This window comes from Phragmites australis, chromosome 20, assembly GCF_958298935.1.
Source record: "Phragmites australis chromosome 20, lpPhrAust1.1, whole genome shotgun sequence".
NCBI classification, from domain to species: Eukaryota; Viridiplantae; Streptophyta; class Magnoliopsida; order Poales; family Poaceae; genus Phragmites; species Phragmites australis.
Window position 1 is genome coordinate 1290075 of NC_084940.1, and position 19898 is coordinate 1309972.

The following is a 19898-nucleotide window of genomic DNA, read 5'->3' on the forward strand; positions in this document are numbered from 1 at the left end:
GGCACGCCTTACCGATCGAACTCCACCGCCCATGGCTGAGTGCGAACCCCAACTCCCGCCGGGCAATCGCGTGTGCTGCACGCATCGCACCGCGTGCTGCTCGCCATCAAAGCCAAGCACACGTCCTCCTCTCCCGACCGCTCGCTGTCTCAGGCTCTTCGTGTAGCCCGTGTCCTCGTCGCGCGTCTGCTCCGTGGCCATGGCCCGTGGGTGACGTATATGTGATGTTTTTCTTTGAAGAAATCCTTGCAGTAATGTGTGTCTGACGATGGCGACGGGCGCCACGTCACGGCGAATATATTTGTAATATCTTGATCTATTAGTATTTTTTTATTTTAGTACATGTGGGTTAAATGTTTCGATGGGACGAGTCTATTATCATTTTAATAGTTTAGATAGGTTAAACCAGCTTATAAGTATTCACGTTATAAACATAGCACCTTCGGGTTAATCTTTTAGACAAAATAAGGATGAAAGTCTAAAAGATATACCATACATATGTACAGGTGGTGTGGGCTGTAAACGAATTTTGAAGATAATATCAGAGTTAACTCTCGCTACACGAGTGCATGTGTGTCAGCCTGTGAAGGGGATGTGGCATGACCTTGGCACAAAAGGGAGATTCTGTGCATTTATCTGCCGTGTACGCAATAAGCTGCCGATGGCGTCAGTCTTGAAGAGGAGAGAGTGTAATACCTCGGCCCATTAGTATTTTTTATTTTAGTTCATGTAATACAAGTGTTCCAGTATGATGAGTTTAGTACATTTTAGTAGTTGAAATAGGTAAGGACTAACTTATAAAGTTTTGCGTTATAAATATAGCACATTCAAATTAAATTTTTTATATAAAATGAGAACAAAAGTAGAAGATGTATGTTATATATATGGATACGCCTTTATATGTGGGTTGAACTATAAACCAATTTTAGAGATAGATTGTTACGATATTTCCGCTCCTCCTCCACCTCTCCCGTCTCCCTTCCCCGCCGGATATCGCCCACGGTGTACTTCCTCATCTGGCTCCTCCGTCTCCTCCACACTCCGGTGAGAACTCCAAATCCAATAGGCTCTTCAATCGTAGTACCTAGTGAACTTGCTCAGATTACTTGTTCATGTGCATAAGACCGACTCCAACGGAGTCCGTATCTGGTGCGGCATCGAACTGTTGCGGTCGACTTGCGGTTCGGGGCACCCACAAACGACTCCAACGGAGTCCGTATCCGGTGCAACAGGGATGCGGGGTGGGGAAGACATTCGGCAAAGGGAGATGGCTCTGCAGGAAGCATTTTCGCGAGCGGATAGGAGAGGGGGCGGCTGCTCCCGCGAAGCTGCGGAAGGGGAGCTAGCGAGGCGCGGCGGTGAGGAGGGCGGGTTGGGACTCCGGCGGACGCGCGGAACATCGGGGGCCTCGGCGGCGGTCCCTGCGGAGGAGGAGACGTCGGAAGCAGATCCGGCGGGGGCATTTGGATCTTCCCCGCCGTCCGTGGGCTCGGCGACGGCAGCAAGAACGACGTCGGCAGCAACGTAAGTTCTCGGGCCTCTAGATCCAGTACTTGCGGTGGCCGACGGGGGGAGCGTGGTCGTGTTGTCGGCGCTAGGGATTGGGTGGCAACCGGCCTGTAGAATCAAAGTTTGGGAGTAGATTGGGTACGAAGTAGCACACCATGAAGCTTGGTTCTAGCTGGGGTTCGTCGTCACAGATTGACAGATTGTAGGCTTCAATCCTGTGCTTGTGGGAGTAGAGCTTTGGTGTCCAGATCCATGTGTGCCTCGGTTGGACAAATTATGTAGCGGTGTGTCCGCATGAATCAAAGTATACTTGAGAGTATGGATGTTAGATTTGCAGTAGGCATTCAGAAAACTTTAGTTGTCACTCCTGTGCTTGTCAACGTATACTTCACAGTATGCAGTTTCTTTGTTGGTCATCTTTTATTTCGTTGCCAAATGATGTATATGTAGTACACTATGGTTGCAAACATGTACTTGGACGCCTTGGGACGGCATGGCATTGTTTCTGTTTTGTTTCCTTGGCAAGTTCAATATATGCAGTACGCATTGTTTGTGTTTAATTGCCTTGTGTCATGTTCCATATATGCAGTACTGTCCCTGAATGAAATGTTGTTCACTATGCTAGTTGCCCCTGCATACAACTCGTCACAGTGTTGACAACATGTATATGTAAACGGTCTACTTGTGCCACATAATTTATATGTTCTTCTTGTGTAGTGGTCAGTGACACATGCTCAGTCCATAAATTTGTTTGACATGCATGCTTTTGCTATGCTCATTGGTCAGTCCAAGTTATGGAAAGTGTAGCTGTACCTGTAACCTTGTACGATGCACATGTATGAGAACCACCAGCTGATTTGAAGGTACCCTTGCTGCAAAGGCATATGTTACAGTTGTGTATTAGTTCGTGCAACCATGTTATCACAGTCAACATCTCATTTTCTGCATTTTACATATATTGTCAGTATATGCGGCATCTTCTTCTCGCAGTGCACCTTTGCTCCTTAATCAAACTACAAAGTTACATGAAAGTGAAATGTACAGAATGTATGCATGATTGTTAGGTAATAATAATAGATTCTCAGTTTAGCCATCGCTCTCATTGGTTGTAGATGGACGCCGCTTCGCTTGCCGCTCTTGTCTCAAAAATGCAGGACCAAGTTGAACAAATGGCGGCGGAATTGAAGAACGTCGTGAAAGACAACTTGAGTATGGAGAGCACCCCCGCCGATGTCGACCTGAACCGAGCTCTCCTTCATGTCGAGAACATTGTAGGGGAATTGGAGATGCTCGTCTTCCAAGTGGAAGATGCGTTGCAGACCGGTGCCGACCGCAAGCAAGTGTTACCCACCAGCACTTTGGACGAGGAAGGGTCCGGTTCACAGGACGTCCACTGCAACGACATTGTTCCTGTGGATTGGAGCGCCGATGAGCTATTGTGTGGAGATTCAGTGGACTCTATGTCTGTAGAATCCGATAGGTCGTGGAGTCTGCAGTGAAGTGCTTTATGTATATTGTTGTCCGGTTAGTGGTAATAAACATAGTGTTCTGTACTGGCCGAACGAGTTCATGGTTTGTACTGAGATAATCTAATCATCTGTTGCTTAACTTAGAGTGCCTACTGTCTTTGTCAAATAAAGTGCCTGGTTCATGTATTTCATCGCCTTTCTGACACATTGCAGGAGCAGTATGGAGTACGCCCCATTTCTTCGGGGTGATGAAGATGACATTCCGTGGGATGATGTTGTGGCGCCCACCCAGGATGACTTCTTCGGGACGCAGCCTTCTTCGGCACAAGATCAGCATCCGGAAGGACAGAATGAGTTGCCAGCGGCAGGTGGTCGTGGAAGCAGTTACACGAGCCAGGAGGACCTTCATCTTGTGAAGTCGTGGCTTAACGTGAGTATGGATCTAGTGGTGGGGAGCAACCAGAGTATGGGGGCTTTCTGGCAGAGGATCAAGTCATTTTTCCACGAGCATAAGGACTTCCCTAGCACTCGGAACAAGAAGTCTCTTCAGGGTAGGTGGACCTTCGTCAACGGCATGGTGCAACGATTCTGCGGCCACTATGCTAAGGCCCTCCGTAATAGGAGGAGTGGGATGACAGAGGCAGACACGGTAAGCATCATTATTTTGAAATGTGTAGTCTCAATTCATGCAATGCGTTCAATTAAATCTGATTTCATCCCATTTCAGATTGCTGCTGCATGTAAGATGTTCCAGGCAGTTGAGAAAAGGGAGTTCACATTGATGCCCTGCTGGGTCGAGTTACGTCACCATCCTAAATGGCAAACGGAGTCGTCTCGCAAGAAGCAGAAGACTGGGGCAGAGGGAACCCCGGTATCTACGCAGGAGGGAGAGTCCTCCCCCGGCTGCAACGAAGGTGAAGGGGCGACTGCCACGCATACCAGCGGGAGCAGCCGGCAGAATCGGCCAGCAGGTCGCAACAAGGCCAAGGACCTCGCTCGCGGTTTGTCTTCATCTACCTCGGTAACAAAACCAGTGCTTGAGATGTTTGACAGGCAAATTGCGGTGAAGGAGAAACTTGAGAAGGAACGAGCTGATCGCTTTGCAGAGATGTTGAGAATTGAGCAGCAGAGGTTGCCCCTTGAGGAGGAGCGTGTGCAGCTGGAAAAGGTCAAGGAGGAGAGGCAAAAGATCAGGGAGGAGAGGGAGATAATGAGCATGGACATTTCGCAGATGGACGAGGACCAGCAGGCATATTACAGGAGCCTCCGCCGAAGCATAATTGCTGCTCGCCGAGCTGAATCTACCCCCTGAGTCCTGTTGCCCATTTTTGCAAACTATGTATCCTTTATGTACTTTATTGTTGCTGTATTTGTTGAGGATAGAATTTTCCATCTACGGCATACTTTGTGTTCAATTCCATAGGACCTTGAACAATTTCTATGTTCTGCCTGTACTGAAACTGCTTCGTACCAGGAAGTATGCATGTGCACTTGTTGCTATACCTGTATGCAGGTTTAATTCTGTACCTGGAAGTAGCTGCTGCCATTTTGCTGCTATACCTGTATGCAGGTTCAATTCTCGACCAAGTACCTGCTGTCATTTTGCTGCTATACGTGAATGCATGTGCACTTCTGGACCAAGTTGGAACTATCATTTTGCTGCTATACGTGTATGCATGTGCACTTCTGGACCGAGTTTGAACTAGCATTTTGCTGCTATACGTGTATGCATGTGCACTTCTGGACCAAGTAGCAGCCGTGGTGCTTGAACTATGTACGTACTGCGACGAGAAGCTGTGAAATGCAAGTGCTCAGGGATGTGTTTATGAGGAAGAATCTAACCATACATTGTTCACTTATTAAGTGTGGCTGAAAGTACCCTATGACAAAATAAAACCATGGAAGCCACATCAGAATCTACAATACCTGGACATAAATTTTTACACTATGAAATGCAACACATAACTACGTCGAACCATATTACATTTATTTAAGCACATTACACGATGGAAATAGGTCTACTGTCCTCCTTGCATCTGCCACAGGTGCTCCACTATGTCGTCACGGAGTTGATGATGCGTTGATCGGCTTCTAATTTGCCCGTACATTTCCATAAATGCTTGAAGTGGGGGGGGGGGGGTGGTTCGTGAGACGGCACCGCGTCCTCGCCCGAACCCTCGTAGACGTATTCGAGAGCCCCTCCCGGTCTCTCATCCTCGATTATCATGTTGTGCATGATAACACACGCCGTCATTACGTCGCTGAGGGTTTCTTGATCCCACAACCTCGCCGCTCCATGGACTATGGGAAACCTGGACTGCAACACTCCAAATGCCCGCTCAACATCCTTTCGTGCAGCCGCCTGCTGCACCATGAAGTGTTGACGCTTCCGGCCTACTGGAGCTGGTATGGGCTTCACAAATGTCGCCCACTCCGGATAGATCCCGTCTGCAAGATAGTACCCCATCGTGTAATGGTGGCCATTAATAGAGTAGTGTACCTTGGGTGCTACTCCCCCAGCAAGGTTGTCAAGGAGATGAGACCGGTGCAGCACATTGATGTCGTTCAATGAACCTGGCATTCCGAAGAAGGCATGCCAAATCCATAGGTCCTGCGACGCCACGGCCTCTAGAATGATAGTCGGTGCATTGACATGGCCCCTGAACGAACCGGACCACGCCGTGGGACAGTTCTTCCACCTCCAATGCATGCAATCGATGCTTCCAAGCATCCCGGGGAACCCTCGACGCTGGTTCATATCCAGCAATCGAGCAGTATCCTCCTCGTTCGGAGCCCGGAGGTACTCGTCACCGAACACCTCGACAATGGCACGCACGAAACGCCGCATGCTCTCGATGATGGTGCTCTCCCCTAGCCGGAGGCACTCGTCGAGAGAATCTGCAGGAGCATCGTAAGCTAACATACGGAAAGCGGCAGTTACTTTTTGCAGGGGTGACAGCCCAAGCTCTCCGGCAGCGTTCCTCCTTTGCTTGAACCACGGGTCATGGTCCTCAACCTCCCTCACAATCTTGCAGTACAGATCGCGTTTCATCCTGAACCTGCACGGCAACGGATCAGTAGTACTTCATACATTGCCCGTACGTACACCAACGTACAGTGTTACCTGCGCCGAAAAATGTAGTCGGGGTACACTGCGGACTCAGCAAAGTAGTCATTGTACAACCGATTGTGTCCCTCCAGCCGATTCCTAGGTATGCGCCGGTGCCCGGGGACGGAGCCGCCCCACGGCCCTCTGCGCGAAGCTTCGACGTCGGCATGCCATGCGGTAAGCGTCGCTAGGACCAACTCATCTTCCTCATCGGACGAATCGGTGGAGAAACATAACTCTCTCATGTACTGTTTCCATGCTGCACAAGGCTCCATTTCGTGGCTTGCAAATGAGAGGCCCTCTTGCACCTATATATAGTGCCTGGCCGAACCTTCCAAGGGAAGACACTTGTGCTCCTTCCCTTACAAGCCACTTCGTCGGAGGCTTCGGCCGCAAGCTTGCTTGTTCCTTGCTTTGCACGATTCCTTCTACTGCAAGACACCATAATTTATGTTGTTCGAAAACAATGACATCGTACTGCTTATTAACTGGACTACAATTGTAGACCATGACAAAATTGAATTATTTCGTACCAGTGAAACGGGATGCTACGTCGGCGGTTATGTCAGTCGGATGTTAAATATTGCAAAATAGGAAAGAGAAGATAGAGGATGAAATAAAGGAGATTCTGTTGGAGATGAAGGGAATGAGGGATGCTGCAATAGTGATAGGGGATGTTATAATAGTATTTTAGAAGATGAAATTTTAAGGATTCTGTTGGAGATGATCTAAGTAAGAAGAAGGCAGGGCGTGTACTTCATTGAATTTGCGCGTGTACGAACCAATTGGTACTTGAAAGGGAGTTGCTTATAATATAATTCCGTTAGCCCATGGCCAGAAGCAACTGGCTAAGCAGTGCCTGATTGCTGGTCTGCTCGATTTGCAGCATCTCATGTGGCACCCATTTGTTTGTGTCTTCCTGAAATTTCCTGCCGTCCTTCAACCAGCTGCAGACTCATTGTTTCATTGCTGTGCCTGTGAGTGCAAGTAAGTCTGAGCAAATCCTGAGCTCATGCTGGCAAAATTGGCTTGAGCATTTGCAGGCCCCGGACTGCCATACATTAACAATGATTTTGCTTTTAACCTTAGATTCTTAGTAAAACATTTTGACAACATGGCCACTTGTTTTTATACAATAGCTCTACTTTCCCTTACTTTAATTTGTATCATCAGACAACCTTCCCTTTCTTCACCTTTGTACAGAAGCTTATCCTCTGCTCGTGACTCGTGAGTGCTAATTTGTGATTGTATGATGTACATCTATTTAACAATTATATAACTTTAAATAAATGCAAACAAAAGGTAACACTGGATTTTTAGTGTAGGTGCTAGATTGCCAGGTTCCTGCTAGATAGATTGCAGCCTTGCAAGAGTAGAAAGGGTGTAATAGCAATTTTCTGAAATGGCGGCTGAACCGTGCCAACCAATTCATTCAGATTTAGAATGTGTACAATTTCCCTTTTCCCTTCTACCTATGCTGGACTACCTCACGTACAATGGTACAAAATATATGACATTAGGATCTGCAAACAGCAAATTGCTGGCTGACTAGACCCATAGATGGCGCCACACAGCTTGTATTGCATGGCATCGCCATGGAGCTCAGGAATGCATTCTCAACCTCTTCTGACGCAGTTCTTCGAAGCAAGCACATCACAGACACCATCACCGTGGCATCAGATGGCAATGTGATCCGGCCATCGTCACTCTGTGAGTCCAAACTCCTCTTGAGACATCCTCAGGAGCTCACTGAAGACTGTCGTGCCAAGGTACACCAATGGCACCTCGAACCGCCTCCCATCGGCGGTGTACATGGCGCAGTGGCCTTTGTCTGCCACTGCTGTGGAGCATCCTTCAGCTTCTTCTGATGATTTCATGCTCAACCGCTTCCTTCCAATGGCTGCCATCCTTTGCCACTTCTTTGTGGGTTGAGCAATTCTCTTTGCACTGATGATGGCTGGTTCTGTTTTGCTGGAATGTGGAATCTGAAAACTCTGCTTTGAGTTGGACTGCTTTTGTTTTGTTTGTGGATGAAGTGTGATGGTTTTGGGAGGCCGCTTATGTTGGCTTGTGCAGAATCCAGTGCGTGAGAGAAGCTGGTGGCAGATAATTTTTCTGTTTCTCAAAAGTTGCTGAAGAATCTTTGGCAGCATTTCTCTTATGAAGAAAAGTTCAAATAGAAGCAGGGCCAAATTGTCGAAGGAAAAGAATTGGATTTTTTTATTTATATATTTTAAAATTCAAAAATTATAAATATATACGTCCGTTTTGAAATTTTGCAACTCTATACTCTTGTCGTCCGTTAAAAGTGACATGTCAGCCTGACAATTAAAAAAATGCAGTGTTCTAATGCTCTCAAAATTCAAAACACTACGGGGATAATCATGAAAAATTCTGAAAAATAATTATGGTGTAGAGGATGCTATAATCTAGTGATCTCAAAATTATGGTTTAATAAATACACAACATTCTAATTCTCTTAAAATTTAAAACACAATCGAAATGGACATGAAAAATTATAAAAAAAATTATGGTGTAGAGAATGCTATAATCTAGCGCTCTATTTTTTAACCCAGACAATTATTTGTACAATGAGAAAAAAACAAATTTCAGCATCCCTAAAATTTTCTTTTTTATTTCTCATCTTACATATCAATTTTTTTAAAAGTTTTGTCATATTTTTTAAAAAAAATTTCATGACTATTTTGATAGTGTTTTGAATTTTGAAAGTATTGGAACTCTGTATTTTTATTTTTTTTTACGCGTGGAAGGTAGGAGTATAGAGTTGCAAAATTTTATAACGGACTTATATATTTGCAATTTTCGGAGTTAAAAAATATAAAAACAAAAAATGTTGAAAAGAATTGAGTGTGGGCCAGATGAGCTAGTCTAGCCCATCTAATGTAGTCTTTGGGCTGGGCTCGGATAAATATAGTGGAGTGGAGGGCTGGACTACTGTAGTCGCTGGACAAGAGCAATCGCGAGTCGTGACGACTCCCCCAAGACGAAGACGAGACAAGGGGTAGGAAGGAAGGAAGGAAGGGGATCGCCATGGCGTCGTCGCCGCAGCAGCAAGGCCAAGGCCAAGGCGGCCAGGGCTCCGGCGGCGGTTGGTCTCCTGAGCAGTTCTGGTCGCTGCTGGACAAGGCGGACCGCCGCTTCGCCCGCGTGCGCGACCTCCCCCTCCTCGGCCGCCAGGAGCCCGACGCGTTCGCCAAGGCCTTCCGCATCTACACCCAGCTCTGGCGCATGCAGCAGGAGCACCGCAACCGCCTCCTCGACGCCGGCCTCCGCCGCTGGCAGGTCGGCGAGATCGCCGCCCGCATCGCCCACCTCTACTACGCCCAGTACCAGCGCACCGCCGACACCGCCCTCCTCTCCGAGGCATTCGTCTTCTACCACGCCGTCCTCGACCGCGCCTACTTCCTCGACGCCGACCACCACCTCGCCCCCGCTAAGCACCTCCGCTTCCTCGCCAGGTTCCTCCTCGTCGCACTCCTCCTCGCCAGGCGCGCCCACACTGTCCCGCGCCTCGCCGCCGACATCCGCGCGCTCCTCGACGACTCTAAAAAGGTCCTCCAGGTGCGTGGTACAATTTGACTTACAACTTCAACTAACCATCGATCTGGGGATTCCTTAATTTCATTCAATTCTGACTCTCTCATGCTGGTTGCGCGGTGCAGGAAGCCGAATACAAGGAGTGGAAGCATGTCGTGCAAGAGATCGCGAGGTTTCTGCGAGCTGACTCCCCCTTTATGAACATGAGGCCACTCAGGTACAGCTACGCATTCGATCCTCCTCCGGACACTCTTCCTACTGTACCATCTACCATCAAGAAGCGAGGTCTCGTCTTGAGTGATGCCATACTATGCAGCTACTATCATAATGAGGTAACTCATCCCCCTTCTTCACGCGCATCTACTTATATTTCGTTGTTCTTCTTTTTGCAAAAAAGAAAAAAGAAAAAAAAAAAGAACTGAGAAAACACCGTCACTGTGGTGTGTTCATCCAGGTCAAATTTACAGATGTCACCATAGATGTATTCAGAATGTTTCAATGCCTTGAATGGGAACCATGTGGTTCTTTTGCGCTGAACACTGGTTACAGTACCCATGACGAAAGCGGGCAAAATCATACCAATCTCCTAAAAGATCTGAGAGATGCCGCGCTGCCTCCAAATCCACTTAAGACAATTCTATATCGCCCTTTGGTGACACATTTCCTAACGGTAAGTTCATCTGTCAGTTTTTTCTCATTTGGCATCGTCTTTATCTTATTTCTTAGTGAATGTATGCAGGGCTCGATGTTATTTGTGCACCATTGTAAACACTCTGTATCCAGTATTACAATCATCAGTTCATTGCAATCTGAATCATCATTATATGTGGGAGCTTTCGGATACATGTAATTGGTTGGTCCTGAGCGAAAAACTGTTCAAATACTTACTGGCGCATTCAAGTCAGCTTAACTGGGTAACAACCACTCTGTGTTGCTTGTAATAATAGGAAATGGGAAAGTAGGAGGACTAAAAATATAGATAATCCTGCAAGACATAGTACTATGCACTAACTGATCTAGATTATCAGACGAGTAAGCATGACGACAAGGAATGCTGCTGAATTCCTCCACTTTCTTGGTGCAATTTCTTATGGGTCCATATTCCTGCTCTTTTGTTGGTGCTTCTTTTGTGCACCCATTAGTTCATGACATAAGTGGGCTGGAAATTTTCTGAGAAAGCCCTACAACGTAGAATCCTTGGACATTGAACTTGGTCTCTGTTCACGGTTCTTTTCGCCGGACTGGTTCAGCTTTGCTTGTGCATTATTTTTGTCCTTTTCTTTTAGGAGAAAAGAGTTATATGCGGCTGTTATTGTTCGACCTTTTAGTCATATATAAAATAATGAACTTATTTGATAAAAATATGCATTTTTAAATCCAGGTCCTTGCCACCAAATGTGAGGAGCTTCCGTCGAATGGGATGATGTTAATATATCTTTCAGCTGCAGGTTTGTGCCCCAGTTTTTTTACTAAATGTTGTCAGTTATCTATGCTGTATCGGGAGGACATTCCAGCAAACATTCAAATATCTTTCAGGTGAGGTGGGAACTTCTGGATTTTGTCCTGATACAGGCGAGAAGGTTGTGAGCAACTTTAGTAAGTTTGATATATCCAATACTAGCCGTACAAGTTCAAAGGAAGACAATGAACCTGGCCTTTGGTTAGGCTGCCGTGAAACTGAAGGTATTGTTTCGATGCTGAGTTCACGAGATTACCTTGATAGTTTCTTATGCATAACAGATCTGTTTTGAAGGCTTAGAGTTGATTGAAGTTTCCTTTTTGCAGACTTGAATTATATTCTTTTTAGTAAGAAGTATATTGTTTCTGACATGTTCGAAACATCTAGGTTCAAACTGCATATACCCTTGTGATCTAATCCCATTTACAAGAAGACCCCTCTTTTTGGTGGTTGACAGTAGCGTCAGCTATGCATTCAAGGCAGGTTTGTTTAATCCTTTTACCCTTCCTAGTCTTGAGCAACCACTACTATAATTCCTAGTCTCTTGTGAGTGGACTATCCATTTGGTCGATTCTTTGTACAAAATTTTGCAGTCTTGAGGCAAAGCACAAGTGCTCGGGTCATATGCAAATAAACCAGCTGATGTGCAAAATCTTGATGTTTTGTTCAGATTTGAAGTTTTTCTCGATTTCATGCTTCTACCTCAAAATATTTAACTGGTTGCTTGTTCAAATATGATCTATGGTTCTTATTTCGATCTTGACAGGGCACTGGCTTCTGTACCCTTATTTGTTGTGGGATGTTGTGCATTGTGCAATTATTTTTCTCGGTTTACTGTTCATCACATTTCTCTCTGTGTATTGGGATATTCGGCCAGTGTTTCTGTACTGAGTGTCTGACATGTACCGTTAATCATAATTGTTCTTTATAATCACAGTCTATTCATGGGGCTGAAAGGGGGGAGACAGCTGCCATGTTACTTTCGCCAAGTTCTCGATCTTCCGCGACAGGATTCAGTGGCGATTCTAGTCGGCATAGTGGTAGTCAATTTACTATGTTCCTCACAGCTCCATTGCAAGCTTTCTGCTTTCTGATCGGCAACAATGGGATGGATATTGACAGGGTACTTGTTTTTAGCGTTTGTTAATAAATTTCTTCAGGCATTAGATTGTCTTAAGCCTTGACATGGAATTTTGTAGGACGCTTATAACAAAGCTGAGGAGTTACTGTCATTGTCCTTAAATGAATGGGCCAAGACTTTGGTTGCATCATCTTCACTTCATCCTGTTTGGGTTGAAGTTTTGGGCGATCCACTCCTGAGACGGCTGCTTCTCAGGTGAGCTTGTTATATCTTGTTACTAATCCCTACTCATTATCAACATATCAAAAGTGTAGTGCTTTTTGTATGGAACCATGGATGATTGATCTTGCAAATGAACATCAACTATACCATGCTCACTTGTGATTTGTTTCTTGTTAGGCTATTACTTAGTTCACATTCTGCAGGAATGCAAGATGTTGAGCTGATCTTCCAATTATCTGCTGTATAAATGATGCCCTGATACGTATATCTGATAGCTTGGCAATTATTTTATTGGCAGAAAGCTCAATTCAATTGTCTCTGCAGGTTTATCTTCTGCCGAGCAGCCCATTCACTGTTCAAACCAACAAACCATAAGGCGGAATTCCTCCCGACCTGCATGCCTCCTTTGCCAGAGTCAGTTGACCCAGAGAGCATGGTCTCCCAAAGTTGCGTTATGCGACTCGCATCATTCTTCGGTGCTGGCAGCCAGTTTTCATTTGCTGAATTAACCACATGGCCCGATGCCGACGCTGAGGAGTCTCCTGTCGCCAATCCCTCTAGCGGCGCCAACAAAGGCGTGCCTGAGACGGCTAGAGATTCAGACGTGACATATTCGTCTACTTCATCTTTCTGATGGACGATTAGACGCCCATGGCACTACCTGATGCGTAGCTAATTGTTGCTCTGGATCGGGCCTGCTCCTCCGCTTGTGTTATTTTATACTCATCTGCAGATGGATGCAGATCCATTCTGTAATTACCAGTGATCCTTCATGCCTGATACTATACATCATGCAGAAGTAGGGACTATTTTTTCTTAATGGATTTGTTAGTCACTGCCACACTAGATCATTTTGTTTTTTCTTACTGAGTTTGGAAACATGGAAGAGTTGTATGAGAAGATTGGAAGTTTGTATGGTTGAAAAGTTGTTTGTATCTTTAGTGCAAAACTGCAAATGAACAAGTCTGGCAATGGGATACGTTGGGGCGAGTGCAGTAAGAACGCATCCGATCTGAAACTCGAATAAAAATAACCCGATCTGCCCCTGAAACACTTAATGGGTGAAAAAACACCTGGTCTCGAGCCCGTCGGGGACTCGAAACCCGATGGGGACCCGCGGGTGTGCGGGAGTGAGGGTGGTCACGGACGGCGGCGGGCACATGTGACAACGGGAGTGGCTGTAGTGTGGCGACGTGGATTGGGCGCTGGCAGCAGGAGCTGAGGTAGCTAGGGTTAGGTGGGCTGGGCTGGTGTGATTTTTTAGATGCCCACAGGGGAATATCTACCTCCGATCTCGACCCGAACTCAATTCGGGTCTCGACCCGTAACCCCCGTGGGGCAAAATTTGTCCCCGCCCCCACTGGGTGTAAAACCCACAGGGACCAGGCCTGGCTCGCCCCGTTGCTAGCCCTACAAATGAAGGAGAATTGCCAATGCTTCTCCCACCATCGATGTTGGTGTTCCATTATGCACATGTTAACGCAAGCCAAGCACGTCATCGCCCCACCACCAGCATCGTCCTTCATGTGCCTGCGGACCTCAAGGGTCACAATATGCGTCCTCGCCAGGCACGTGGTTCCTGGACGACATGTTCTTTGCCTCCCTGTCCCCGGACCGCAGCGCACTCCCCTCAGCCCGACTAAGCTCCCGCACGGTTGCACAGACATGGCCCTTCGCGTAAGATCAGCGTGCACCATGCCCTGAGCCCAGCGAGGGTGCAGAGTTGCAGTGAGGGAGCAGGAAGGTGATGGTGCTGGTTCAAAGGGTGGAGCGACGCACCTGAGGGAGATCCTGGGTGGCTTAGGCAAGGGCGTGGTGCGGCGAATTGTGCCCAAGGTGGCAAGGGGTGGTCGTTGTTTCATTTACGGACCACCCCGTCCAGAAATTTCACCTTTTCATATCTCCCTCAAGAGATTGTAGTGCAGTTTGAATTCTTGTGTGATGATGTGTCACTCCATGCACCGTCTTCATGAATTTTTGCATATTTTTGCGCACCTGAGTCATCGCTAATCTCCAGGTTGAGGGGGTGCTTGTTGACAGGGTGGTCATTATTTCATTTACCGACCACCCCTGACTGAAATTTCGCTTGTTTGTTTCTCCTCTAGAGATTGTATCTGATCCTGAAACTTTGTGTGTTGTTGTGGCGCTTCACGACGCATCTCCACCAATATTTCTAGGATTTTTACGCCTATGTGCTGCCGGCAAACTGGAACCTGCCATGGTCGGTGTTTGGTTCACTGACCACCTTTCTTGGAAGCTCCATGGACCGGAGCAAAGGACACTCAAGGAGAGATACAAGAGGGAGGTGCAGCAATAGGCTGAAGCTTGTGGCTTCAAAATGGAATATAACAATGGCTAGATAAACTGAGATCATATCATGTTTTCGTTTCAATGATAATGCAGTAAAAATGACCGATTCCAGGCCAATGTATGAATGATGCGATATGGACTGACATTTGAAATGCACATGGGGGACAAGAACGAGACGAGCATGTTGCATCCCCGAATTTGTCGACGTACATCGATGCGGTGGCATGCACATATATATGTTTGACAAGAGGAACGCCGCCCCAATGTGTGTTCCCAGCCAACCGCCTGTCGGTCGCCGCCAGACAAAGCTTCTGTACGACCGTGCTGCACCAACATTGCCTTCGTGCAATATATATTTTTTTAAACGCAACCAGCAGAAGAGCTGTCAATTATGTATTAAAAAGAGGAAGGGCCCGACGGGCCAAAAGTACAAGTAAAAAAAAAGAGCAAAAGGGACTTTCCCACCCGCAGTCGTAGTTGAGGTCTCCAAATAGAAAAGGAGAGTGCCCTAATATCTCACCAAAAAGCACCCTAAATGGTTCGCCCCCGCAAAGGCTCAGTTCCTCACCTCGTCGAGCACAACGCTCAAGATTTCCGTGGCCGGTTTCTCTTTTTTGTTGAAGGTGCGCCTGTTTCTTTCTTTCAAGATCTCCCAAGAAACAAGCATTGCCAACAACCTCAAGGCTTTCCAAGAGGAAGGGATGCAGTGGGTTATGGCAGTCCACCATCCAGTAATGAAGTGACTCTGCGGCCACGCTTCCAGAAGGATGGCCGGCTGCCTCAGCTTCCTGCCTAGTCCCCGCCAAACTCTCCTGGTAAAGGAGCATTTCGGAACCAAATGGAGACAAGACACACAAGAGCACTTGCACAATGTGCAAATAGGATTGCAGGGCGAAGCCCTACGGGCGAGGTGATCTGTGATCCAGAGCCTATCCTGGATGGCAAACCAGGTGAAAAATTTGCACTTCGGCGGCACCCACGCCTTCCAAATCAACATGTTGAACCCTACTGTCGGAGGGTGAACTCCTATCGCAGGGATCCGGAGGGACCCCTTTTTGAGATTTGGTCGAGGGATGATTCTGAATATGTTTGCGGGAGAAATAAATGGGTGTAAATGCAATGGCAGGTGGGATGGAATGATCTAATGCAGAAAGAAGTAAATGCACTGGAGAAATTTTTAGACAGGTTCGGGCCGCACTGAGCGTAATACCCTACTCATGTGTGGATGCTATAAATGTCCTAAGAATGTCTCTTAGGAATGTTGCTAGTTACAAGAATGTTTGTCTATCCTAGAGCTTCGGTGCTTGTACTAAGGTGTTCTTCTGTCTTCGCTCTGGATTCCTCAGCCTCTGAGAATGTGTATCCGAGCCTTTTTGCTTCTGAGAGTCCTCTTCTTGTCCGTGCCCGCCGGCTATCTTAAATACCCGTAGGCGGTAGCGTGCCCCGAAAGGGAGGGCACGAGTTCCAAGGCGCCATAAATGGAAAAGCGGTCATTATGGGCTGCTGCGCGAAGTGACGGCGGGTTGAAAACGCGCTCTCCGCCCGGTCTCGGTCGCCATGATGGCGTTCCGTAACGGGCGCCACGGAGAGGGCCCACCGGGCAGCCACCGAGCGGCCCGGCGTGCCCGTTCGGTCTTGTACGCCTGCCACAGCAGGGCGGCAGGCGGAGCGCCTCGGGCCTCGTGATGTTATCCCGAGGCGTGCCGGATGACGCGGGACGGGACCCGCGTATTAAATGTCCCCACGCCCTTCTGCCAGAATGCGGCAGGGACTAACACCGCGCGTGGCAGGAGCAGTTGGAGGTGACAGACCACGCGCCCTCTTAAATGCGGCATTGGGCCTTTCTCTGGCTGACACCTCACCGCTGGACCCCTGTGGGGGCCACCGACGAAGGACTTCTTGGGCCGTCGGGGAACCGAGTGCTCGGGGGTCACTGTTCACATCCCCGAGCACTCTCTCCCGGAAATACCCTCTCTTGGTCCTCGGGGAACCGAGTGCTCGGGGCCACTGTTCGCGGTCCCAAGCACTCTCTCCCGGAATTGACTGTTCGGATCCTCGGGGAACCGAGTGCTCGGGGGCCGCTGTTCGCAGCCCCGAGCACTCTCTCCCGGAACTACCTTCCTTGGGTCCTCGGGGTACTCGGGTGCTCGGCGGCCACTGTTCGCGGCCCCGAGCACACCCTTCCCGGTACTTGGCTTTTCTGGTCATCGGGGGACTTGGGTGCTTGGGGGCCACTGTTCATGACCCCGCGCACTCCCTTCCCGGCACTTGGTCTTCGCAGATCATCGGGGAACTCGGGTACTCGGGGACCACTGTTCATGGCCCCGAGCGCCCTCTCCCGGGACTTAGTCTTTTCGTACCTCGCGGAGATGATCCCCACGGGAGGGCGCCGCGTGGCGGATTGCTGACCTGGCCTCAGGATTCGGGGACCCCTGGTTCCTAATTCATCGACAGCAGCCCCCGGGCCCATTGGCAAGCGATGGCCCAGAGACTACGGATGGGGCCTTCGTCGTTATCGAGGCCGAACCCAACAACGACGCCACGTGGCGTACTCCCAGGCGCTGGCCTCTCCGGCCCAGGCTTCTGGTACGGCCCAACGGGGAGCCGAACGGTCGCGCATCCGCCCAACTTCCGAGGGTCGTGATAACGAGGCAGGCGGCGCGCGTGGCAACTGCGCAGATCAAGGGTAGTGCGCCTGGCAACTGCTAACATCTGCGCGGACCGAGGGAGATTCTCCTGGCGCTCGCGTCGACCGAGGAAGTTCTGCGAGATGTTCATCGGGGTGCCGCCGTCGGTGTCACTATTCTGCCACTTCTTCGTGCTGCGGCCGGCTGGGAAGAAGTGGGGCTTCTCCACTGCGGATGTCATCGGCTGCTGCAACTTCCGGCTCCGGGACAGCTTGGCGGAGCTGTACATCCCCCAAGTGCTGCGGAGCAAGTGGGACGACTGGCGGCGCTACTGGGTCTACATCGGTGTCAGTCCCCACGACCGCCTCACGTTGCCGGAGCTGGCGGCGGAGCCCCAGAGGTCAATCTGGGAGGCGGCACCGGCGGAGGATGAGCGGATGCGGCCGGTCCTGGACCGCATCGACTACCTGCGCCAGGCCGAACTCACGTCGGTGATGGTGGTGGCGGACTACCTGCGCCGTCGCCTGGCGCCTCTGCGGGAGCGGATCCGCCCCAGCTGGATGTACACGGGCTCCCAGGATATCACCAGGACCCAGATCGGCACTGCGGGAGCGGATCCGCCCCAGCTGGATGTACACTGGAACCTGGACGAGGCGGCACTGGCGGGCCTGCTCCGGGTGGTGACCGGCATGGAGGACCTTACCCGGGTAGTGCTCCCCCGGGAACAGCTGGCGCTCTGTGCCGACCCGAACCGGGTGGCGCTGCAAGCGACGCTGCCCGAGTTCGACGCCCAGGGTCTGGTCGACCGACCAGGGCGCCGGAACCCCGGGACTATCCAGATTCCCGGGGTAGACGAGGCGACCGGTCGCGCTCCGAGGGCCTCCGGCGGGGATGCCGCCAGTAGCAGGCCGCAGGCGAGCTGCATGGGGGCCGCGGGCGGCCGGGCGCAGACCAGCGGCGCGGGCGTCGCGGGCGGCAGGCCACAGGTCGACCGTGGGGCTACCGCAGGCAGCAGCCATCAGGTCGACGGAAGAAGCACCGCCGGAGACCAAAGGCGACCGGAAGCGCCAAGACCCGCTCCCGCCCCAGAGCCGAAAGCGCCTGAGCCGAGCGCGTCGGCCGAGCCGGAGCCGCAGGTGCCGCCGAGCCCTGAGCCGAGGGCAGCAGCCGCGCCCGAGCCGCCAGCGCCGGCCGAGCCCGCCCCTAGTACTTTGATGGCGGGGCAGATGGCCGCGGCGATGGCGGCGACATCAAGGCAGCAGTCGGGGACCCCGAGCGCCTCTGCAAAGAGGGCTCGCAGGGGACCCAGCGCCCAACCGCCGTCCAATAGGCCGCGGAACCCCTCCCGGACGTGCTAGGAAGCGCCCGGGAGGTGATCGAGCGGCTGGAGGTGGCCATGGCAGGGGAACGAGCACATCTCGAGGCCGAGCGCGCCGCCCTCGTCGAGGAGAGGCGGCGGCTGGAGGAGGTCGGCCATCTTTTGGAGGCCCGCATTGCCTCGGCCTGCGCTGCCCACGAGAGGGAGAGGCGCGCGATGGCCGAGGAGCGGGAGACTTTGGATGAAGTGCGCGAGGAGGCCGTCGCCGCGCAAGAGGAAGCCACCCGCTTGGGTGAGATATCGCGGCGGCGGGCCGCAGAGCTTCTCGCCAGGGAGCGGCTGGTGCGGGCTCGGGAGGATGCCATCCTGCCACGCGAGAAGATGGTGGAGGCCTCCCAGGCAGACTTAGCCCGCCGGAATGACAAGCTCGAGCGGAGCCGCACCGAAGTCCACCGTCGGGAGGAGGAGGTCGCGATCCACGAGATTGATGTCGGAATCACGGCAATGCCTCTGGATGCTCGGGAGGAGCAGCTGACTCGCTGTGAAGCGGAGGCTACCTCGGCGTCGGCGGCTTTAACTGCTCGGTAGGAGCAGGCCGCCAAGTGGGAGGCGGAGCTAACTGCCCGGGAGCAGGCCCTCTCTGCCCTCGCCGAGCAGGTGAAGCAGAAGCAAGCCGAAGCCCCGGCGACCAGCGCCGTCTCGACCAGCGCGGCCGAGGAGATAAGCCTTGAGGAGCGGCTGCAGATCGCGAAGGACGAGCTCGAGACCATTACCGCCGAGCGGGCCAACGTCAAGCTGATGATGCGAGACATCCTTCGGCAAGCATGGAGGTCCGTGAGGGTGGCCGGGCTCGGGCGAGTCTACGTGGGCGAGAAGGGTATGGAGCGAGCGACCATCTGCCACATCGCCCTCGGCTTCGAGGAGATCAACCGGCGACTGAAGGCGCTTCCCTGAGCCGTGGAGGAGTTAGCCTCCCAGGAAGGGCGTGGTCTGGCCCAAGCAGTGGCTGAGCACGTCCTGGCCTGTTACTGGAGCCGGGACCCCAACTTCTCACTGGAGCCAGCCCGGGAAGGGGTGGTCGAGGCCGAGGACGAGGCCGCCCGGGAGGCTGTCCGGGGAGTCGCCGCCGAGGTGGCGGCTTGCTTCACGCGGGAGCCGCCGCCGGTGCCGAGCAGTGGCAGCAGCAATGAGGACTCCTCGCCGCCTCCTGAGCCCGCCGACCTAGATTTGGCTTTT

The 19898-nt window shown here is 50.8% G+C and overlaps 2 protein-coding genes and 1 pseudogene across 2 annotated transcripts; 1 reads left to right on the forward strand and 2 right to left on the reverse strand.

The window, feature by feature from the left end:
- Window positions 1–4333: 4333 nt before the first annotated feature.
- On the reverse strand, window positions 4334–6362 carry LOC133902304 (uncharacterized). Its single transcript, XM_062343906.1, has 3 exons — window positions 6103–6362; window positions 5132–6037; window positions 4334–4538 (listed from the first exon to the last, which is right to left on the reverse strand). Exons 1-3 carry the CDS (start codon window positions 6360–6362, stop codon window positions 4334–4336), a joined length of 1371 nt encoding a protein of 456 aa, XP_062199890.1.
- A 1241-nt stretch (window positions 6363–7603) lies between these two features.
- LOC133902306 (auxin-responsive protein SAUR36-like) lies at window positions 7604–8240 on the reverse strand (annotated as a pseudogene).
- A 796-nt stretch (window positions 8241–9036) lies between these two features.
- On the forward strand, window positions 9037–13342 carry LOC133901749 (uncharacterized). Its single transcript, XM_062343224.1, has 9 exons — window positions 9037–9669; window positions 9771–9977; window positions 10100–10315; window positions 11027–11093; window positions 11182–11328; window positions 11492–11583; window positions 12042–12227; window positions 12304–12440; window positions 12732–13342. The coding sequence occupies exons 1-9, from the start codon at window positions 9139–9141 to the stop codon at window positions 13039–13041; spliced, it is 1893 nt and encodes a 630-aa protein (XP_062199208.1). The 5' UTR covers window positions 9037–9138; the 3' UTR covers window positions 13042–13342.
- The last annotated feature ends 6556 nt before the right edge of the window (window positions 13343–19898 follow it).

What these genes read in the sequence shown, in the direction of transcription:
- LOC133902304 (XM_062343906.1), bottom strand. Translation starts at nt 6,362, where the DNA reads ATGGAGCCTTGTGCAGCATGGAAACAGTACATGAGAGAGTTATGTTTC. An exon ending in GACTACATTTTTCGGCGCAG is followed by an intron (nt 6,038 to 6,102) that starts GTAACACTGTAC and finishes GTTGCCGTGCAG; the next exon opens with GTTCAGGATGAAACGCGATC. An exon ending in TCGGGCGAGGACGCGGTGCC is followed by an intron (nt 4,539 to 5,131) that starts GTCTCACGAACC and finishes ACCTGCATACAG; the next exon opens with GTATAGCAGCAAAATGGCAG.
- LOC133901749 (XM_062343224.1), top strand. Translation starts at nt 9,139, where the DNA reads ATGGCGTCGTCGCCGCAGCAGCAAGGCCAAGGCCAAGGCGGCCAGGGC. An exon ending in AATATATCTTTCAGCTGCAG is followed by an intron (nt 11,094 to 11,181) that starts GTTTGTGCCCCA and finishes AATATCTTTCAG; the next exon opens with GTGAGGTGGGAACTTCTGGA. An exon ending in AGGCTGCCGTGAAACTGAAG is followed by an intron (nt 11,329 to 11,491) that starts GTATTGTTTCGA and finishes CGAAACATCTAG; the next exon opens with GTTCAAACTGCATATACCCT.